The sequence below is a fragment of the Sapajus apella genome, unplaced genomic scaffold (genome assembly GCF_009761245.1).
Source record: "Sapajus apella isolate SASKATOON/1434 unplaced genomic scaffold, GSC_monkey_1.0 scaffold43, whole genome shotgun sequence".
NCBI classification, from domain to species: Eukaryota; Metazoa; Chordata; class Mammalia; order Primates; family Cebidae; genus Sapajus; species Sapajus apella.
In genome coordinates, this window is record NW_022436983.1 from 9,815,431 (window position 1) to 9,822,731 (window position 7,301).

The 7,301-nt window shown below is 53.5% G+C and overlaps 1 protein-coding gene across 1 annotated transcript in view; it reads right to left on the bottom strand.

The window, feature by feature from the left end:
• EPHA2 (EPH receptor A2) overlaps positions 1-758 on the bottom strand; it is a 31,418-nt gene extending 30,660 nt beyond the window's left edge. Inside the window, exon 1 of the mRNA XM_032300525.1 lies at positions 499-758. Within this exon, the coding sequence (XP_032156416.1) occupies positions 499-583 (85 nt within the window). The 5' untranslated portion in view covers positions 584-758. The remainder of the gene's footprint in view (positions 1-498) is intronic.
• Between the last annotated feature and the right edge of the window lie 6,543 nt (positions 759-7,301).

Below are 7,301 nucleotides of genomic sequence, written 5' to 3' on the forward strand. Positions count from 1 at the left end.
CTTCGCCAGGGGGCTCCCGCTCGCCGGAGCCCCCTCCCCAAAATGCGAGGCCTGCACAGTATGCCTTCACAGTATGCCTTCACCGCAAAACCCCGGCAAGTAGGTTAGTGAATTCAGGTCACTAAGAAGCTGAGCCCGCGGAAAGCCGCCCAAACACTCCCTTCTCCATGGGACTCCCCACGCCCCCCGCCGGGACGCGTTGCTGAAGCCGCTGCCTGAGCTGCAACCGCGTGGCCTGCGCCGCGTCCCCTTCTCCGCAGCCTCCGAGGCCCGTGCGTCCAAACCGAAACCCCTTATTCTCCAGAGCTCCTGTGACCCCGGGTGGGGGCCAGGGCTCGCCTCGATCGCAGCCCGTGCGCCCTTCGCACTCCGGCGCGCCGGGACTGGGCGGCACCAGGTCGGTTTCCAAAGTTGCGTGCGTTAAGGCGCGCTGGGCTCTGGGGGCCACTAGGGCCCACGGGCCCCGGGGTCCGGGGTCCAGCCGCCGCGCGCACTCACCTTCCTTGCCCTGCGCTGCCGCGACCGCGGCCAGCGCGCAGCCCCACAGCAGGGCGAAGCAGGCGCGGGCTGCCCGGAGCTCCATGCCGCGCTCCTCGCTCTTGGTCAGATCCCCTGCGCCCAGCTCCCGCACGCCCGCACACCGGCACTGGCCTAGGTGTCCGCTCCCGTCGGCCGGCCCGCGCGCAACTTCTGCCCCTCCTGCCCCGAGTCCTTAATGGAAGTTGGGTGAGAACCGGCTCCAGTTCATTCATGCCCCGCGTGACGTCACCGAGGCCACGCCCTCAGGAATGTCTTTAAAGGGGCCGGGCTGGCACCGAAGGGGAGGGAGGGGAAGTCCGGAGGGGTTTGGGGGAGGACCTTGGGGCCCTCTGGACTCGCAGGCTTTCCGCAGGCCCTCCAGAGTTTGAGCATCTCAAAGCGCCAGCGCCCCTAGGGGTTAGTCCTCGGGGATCTCTGAGCCTGGTATCCTCGGAGCAGACCTGGAAAGGTTTTGCGCTGAGCCATGCCCATCCTGCCATTTACCTCTGCGACTGAGCTCAACGCGACTGAGCTCAACGCTGGCCTGAAGGCCTGGGCTGAAACGGATTGGGGGTCCAATAAGCAGTTACCTCCTAAGCAGCAGGCCTGGGAGAGTGGCCTGGAAATAGACCTGGATCCCCCATTCCTAAAACCCTTGAAGAGTGTACCAAGCTGCTGACGGTCAAGAAGAGTATCTCTGTTCAGAAGCCTCTAAGCCTACTGTGATCTAAGAGTAGGTTCATTTCCTCTGGGAGTGGATCAGACATGCAGTATCTTATTTATTAATAATTCTCATCTGGGAGGCAAGGGTCGTCATCCCCAAGTTACAGAAGAGGAAACCGAGGCTCCAAGAGTGTAAAGAACATGCCCAAAGGGTGCACAGCTCACGGGTAGTAGAAGCAGGATTTGAATCACGGTGGTCGCTGCTTGTTTTGGGGGACGGGGCAAGGGGCTTTTGTGCAGAGCACCCCTGGCCCCCAACCCTGCCACGGCAGGATTGGTTGGTAGGTTTTGACAATTTGGAGGACACCTGCCTACCACCTGCCCCTTTGTAAGACCTCTTCACAAAGTTTCCTCAGACATGAGCTCATCTGCCTTCCTGACGGAAGCGGCTGATGTGAAGGAAACAAACGGGAAATGTTTCTGGCCCGCCTGCCCAGCCACCCACGGCTGCCTGTTGCCCAATCACTATTTGACCAGTCCAGGAGGAGCAACTGTGGCAGGTCTGATTTCCTGGGAGGCCCCAGACTCCCTCTGCCTACCTCTTCCTTTCTGACCCCATCCTCCCTTCGATGCCCAGGACCTGCTTCCCAGGTACCTGAGTCCTTTCTGCCAGATGTGAACATCTTGGCCTCTCGTCTTGGTGCCTGCTTTTGGGAAGCGGGTCCAGACACTTCTCCTGCAGGGAGAGAGGAAGGGTTAATTACAGGTGTTGGGGTTAATTAAAGCCTTTGACCAAGAGGATGGGAGGAGAGCCTTGGTCTTCTGAAAGCCTATGAGTGTGCACATGCCCGTGAGAATGAGTGCATGTGTGTGAGGGTGTGAGATTGTGTTTGAATGTGCATGCATGTGTGTAGACATGAGAGTGTTGATGTATGTACGACTGTGTGTGTGTGTATGGACATAAGTGTTGGTGTATGTGACTGGGTGAGGTGGCTCACACCTGTAATCCCAGCACTTTGGGAGGCCGAGGCAGGCAGATAATTTGAGGTCAGGAGTACAGACATGCCTGGCCAACATGGTAAAACCTCATCTCTAGCTGGGCATGGTGGCGCGCACCTGTAATCTCATCTACTAAAGAGGCTAAGGCAGGAGAATCACTTGAACCAGGAGGCAGAGATTGCAGTGAGCTGAGATTGTGCCACTGCACTCCAGCCTGGGTCAGCAAGACTCTGTTTCAAAACAAAAAAAAAAAAAAAAGTGGTCAGGCGTGGTGGCTCACGCCTGTAATCCAAGCACTTTGGAGGCCAAGGCAGGAGGATCACCCAAGGTCAGGAGTTCAAGACCAGCCTGACCAACATGGTAAAACCCCGTCTTAAAAAAAAAAAAAAAAGTGTTGGTGTATGTGTGTATGATCGTGCATGTGGGTGTGAGAGGATTTGTTTATGAGTGCGTGTGAGTGTGTGAGCGTGCCATACTTCGCAGTGGTTGCAGTCAGCCCGTGAGTTTCTGAATAAATTATTTCACTTCTCTGAGCCTCAGTTTGCTCACTGGGAAGATGGAAAGCCTATTTTGGAGAGTTACCATAAAGATCAAATAAAGTCATGCATGTAAACCACGGAAAGCACGCATGAAATCTCAGCTGTTACTGGGTTACACATGGTTCAGCAGCAGGAAGCCACATCTGTGGAGAGCAGGGCATGTGTTGTGCCCAGGGCTCTGTGGACAGGCACGTGGGGTGTGTGGATGAGTGTGGGCATGTGTGTAGTACATGGTAAGGGTAAGTGTTTTGCATGTTGTGTTGGAGCCTCTAGGCTAGGAACGCTGGTGTGTATAAGACTCCATGTGAGTTGTGTGGAAGCCACTGTTTGTACATGTGTGTTACATGCCACTTGCAGGCTCCATATGTCAGATGTGTCACTAAAGGTCACGCTGCAGGAGGACAGGGATGTTTGTAGAAAACAGATAGTGCCAGCCATGCGCGGTGGCTCACGCCCATAATCCCAGCACTTTGGAAGGCTGAGGTGGGTGGATCACAAGGTCAAGAGATTGAGACCATCCTGGCCAAAGTGGTGAAACCCCGTCTCTACTAAAAATACAAAAATTAACTGGGCGTGGTGGCATGTGCCTGTAGTCCCAGCTAATCGGGAGGCTGAGGCAGGAGAATCTCTTGAACCTGGGAGGAGGAGGTTGCAGTGAGCTGAGATTGTGCCACTGCACTACAGCCTGGGCGACACAGCAAGACTCCATCTCAAAAAGAAAGAAAGAAAGAAAACAGACAGTGTCTGATACACACTAGATATTCAGTGAGCCTCCGCTGAATGAATGAAGTAATGAATGAATGACAGTGTTGCAAGTTCTGTGTTTCGTGAATGTCTCTGTATGCGTTGGTTGGTCCTTCCGGTGGCAAGTGTGGGTTTCCATGTGTGGACCTAAGCGCATGCACCTGGCAGGGGTGCAGGCAGGCCCTAACGGCTGTGGGGCCTGTGCCCAGCAGTATATGCATAAGTTGGGGGCAGGGAGTACACAGCAGGGTGTCGCCCATCTGCAGCATGTGATGTGAGCAGGGGCCTGTGGGAAGGAGTGGTATGTCAGGTGGGGGCAAGAGGGTGTGGGATGGGGGCAGTTCCCTAGCCTTTAGTTACTCATCTGGTGATACACCCTTCCCTCTTTCCTGTCCGACTCAGAGTCCTTCCCGTTCTGGGTGACTGGGTGCTAAGAGGAAAGTTCTTCAGTGAGTCTTACAAAGCGGCACCAAAACATGGTATTTATAGTGACATAATCAGCCTTAATGGAGGTGGAATTACCCCATAAAGGCCCCAAGAAGCCCTCAGGGCCTCAGCGCCGCTGCAGCAGAGAAGGCTCCAGTACAGGCAGGTGGAGCCCAAGTGAGTGTGTGTTTGTGTGTCACTGCCTCACCTGCCAATCCCTGCCTCCAGCCCACCAGCCTGCTCAGGGGCCCGCCTTTGTTAGGACTTAGCTGGGGCTGGGGGCTGGGGGCAAGGAGACCACAAAGGTGAATGCTGAAGCCATGGCTTCACTTACCCCACCTTTGATCTGTGCCTGCCTTTGGCCAAGAACATCAGAAAAATAATGCGGCCTGGACAACACAGTGAGACCCCATCTCTACAAAAGAAAAAAAGTAGCTGGGCATGGTGGTGAGCACCTGTGGCCTCAGCTACTGAGGCGGCTGAAGCAGGAGGATCACTTGAGCCTGGGAGGTCAAGGCTGCAATGAGCTGTGATTGCACCATTGCACTCCAACCTAGGCAATCAAGTGAGACCCTGTCTCTTTTTTTTTTTTTTTTTTTTTTTTTTGAGACGGAGTTTCGCTCTTGTTACCTAGGCTGGAGTGCAATGGCGCGATCTCGGCTCACCGCAACCTCCGCCTCCTGGGTTCAGGCAATTCTCCTGCTTCAACCTCCTGAGTAGCTGGGATTACAGGCATGTGCCACCATGCCCAGCTAATTTTTTGTATTTTTAGTAGAGACGGGGTTTCACCATGTTGACCAGGATGGTCTCGATCTCTTGACCTGGTGACCGCGCCCCGCGAGACCCTGTCTCAAAAAAAATTTAAAAAAAAGAAAAGAAGGCCGGGCAAGGTGGCTCACGCCTGTAATCCCAGCACTTTGGGAGGCCAAGGGGGGCAGATCACCTGAGCTCAGGAGTTCCAGACCAGCCTGGCCAACACGGTGAAAACCCCATCTCTACTAAAAAAAAATACCAAAAAAAAGAAGTTAGCTGGGCATGATGGCGGGTGCCTGTAATCCCAGCTACTCTGGAGGCTGAGGCAGGAGAATTGCTTGAACCCGGGAGGCGGAGGTTGCAGTGAGCCAAGATCACACCACCACACTCCAGCCTGGGTGAAAGGAGACTCCGTCTCAAAAAGAAAAGAAAAGAAAAAAATAATAATTGTAGCCAATACTTAGAAAGCATTACTATGTGCCAGGTCCAGTTCTAAGCACTTCATCTATACTGATCCACTTAATTCTCATGACACCCCCCATGAGGTGAGCACTGCTCCTGTCCACATTTTGCAGAAGAGCAAATTTGGAAGTAAAATTGGAGCTGGGGTTCCAGCCCAGACAGTCTATATCCGGCACACACTCTCAGGGGTACCTGTCTCCGCCACTGCCTCTGAATTCCACTGAACCCGGAGAGCAGTCCGCCACCCTGAAATGTGCCGACTCTCTACAGCTGGGATCTTCAAGACCAGTCTAATTACTACCTCTTGGGTGAAGCCTCCAGTGGTCAGGCCCGCCCTGGAACCCCAAGGGCCTTAACGCTGCGTGACCACCAGGACCCTGGTCTCAGCCAACTGAACTCTTTCTTGTTTTTCAAAGTCTCTGAACTGTCTTCTCAACTAGACTGTAAACCCCTTAGAGGTGGGGAATAAATCCAACACCAGCTAGAACAGTTCCCTATACACAGGAGTCACTCAGCAGATACTCGAATTTGATGGTGACATTCTAAATTAGTTCCCTCCATTCATTTTCTTTTCTTTTTTTTTAAGACGGAGTCTTGGTCTGTCTCTCAGGCTGGAGTTCAGTGTGCGACCTCGGCTCACCGCAACCTCCACCTCCCGGGTTCAAGCAATTCTCCTGCCTCAGCATCCCTAGTAGCTGGGATTACAGGCGAGTGCCACCACACCCAGTTGATTTTTGTATTTTTTAGTAGAGACAGGGTTTCACCATGTTGGCTAGGCTGGTCTTGAACTCCTAACCTCAAGCAATTCGCCCTCCTTGGCCTCCCAAAGTGCTGGGATTACAGGTGTGAGCCACTGCGCCTGGCCCCATCCATTCATTTCAATCCACATTTCTTGAAGGAACTTTTTTTTTTTTTCTGAGATGGAATTTTGCTCTTGTTGCCCCAGCTGGAGTGGTACGATCTCGGCTCACTGCAACCTCTGCCTCCCAGGTTCAAGTGATTTTCCTGCCTCAGCCTCCCAAGTAGCTGAGATTACAGGCATGCCCCACCATGTCCAGCTAATTTTGTATTTTCAGTAGAGACCGGGCTTCTCCATACTGGCCAGGCTGAACTCGAACCCAGCCTCAAGTGATAGCCCGCCTTGGCCTCCCAAAGTGAGCCACCAAAGGTACCCAGCTCCCTCCATTCATTTCAATCCACATTTTTTGACGGCCTGCTATATGGCAGGCCACTTCACATCTGTGAATTCATTTAATCTTCTCCAGCCCTGGAAGGAAAAACTAATGTTGCCTCCATTTTCGAAACAACAAAGTGAGGCTCAGAGAGAAGAAATGACTATAGTTACACAGCTGGGTCGCGGCAGAGGTGGAACTAAAGGGTTAAGTGTGTCTCCCCTAGAGCCGAGTCGACCTGCTCTTTTTTGAACACATCCTGGGCTTTCATGCCTTTGTCCCAGCTGTGCCCTCTCCCCGGATGCCCCTTCCATCTGGGCAGCTCCTACCAGACCTGCCTTGGTGTACCTAACAGGAGAACGGAGTGCAAAAAGGGTAGGGGAGTGCCTGGTCTATAGCGTGCGTCCAGCACAGATTCAGTGAATGAATGAGCAGTGGGTCCAGCTGACCTGGATTCTGCCACGTAACCCACCATGTGGCCTTGGGGGAGCCATGTGGGTGCGATCATCCTGGTTTCCACACTCCGGGACTGCTGCTGGGACTCTGTGAGATCATGTATCACATGCCCTTTGCTCAGTGCTGGGCACACAGTGAATGTGCATTGAATCTTAGCTATTGCTGGCTTTAGAATCAAAAGTCACTTCTGAAGAGCCGACTGGGCTCCCCCAGGCCAAATATTCCTCCCGGGACAAATCCCAGCTCTCAGGGCATGCTCTAACTCCCTCCTCTTTAGGCAACGGGGTGCCTGAAGGACAGAGGCCCGGCTTTATTCCATCTTGCCATCCCCATGGTGCCAGGCATACAGTGGTGCCCAGTAAATGTGTGTTGCACACACATGCGGTAACTAGGGCCCTATCTTTTTTAAAAGAACACACTCCCCAGTTGCAGCCACAAAGAGAGACAGTTCAGCTTTTCGGGTGAGGTTTTGGGGTGAACTCGTCTGAATAAAGGTTTTGCTGAACACTGCCCCATCTCCAACAAGGAGGCAATTTGAGGTGGGGGTGGGGAGACTTAAATGAGGGCT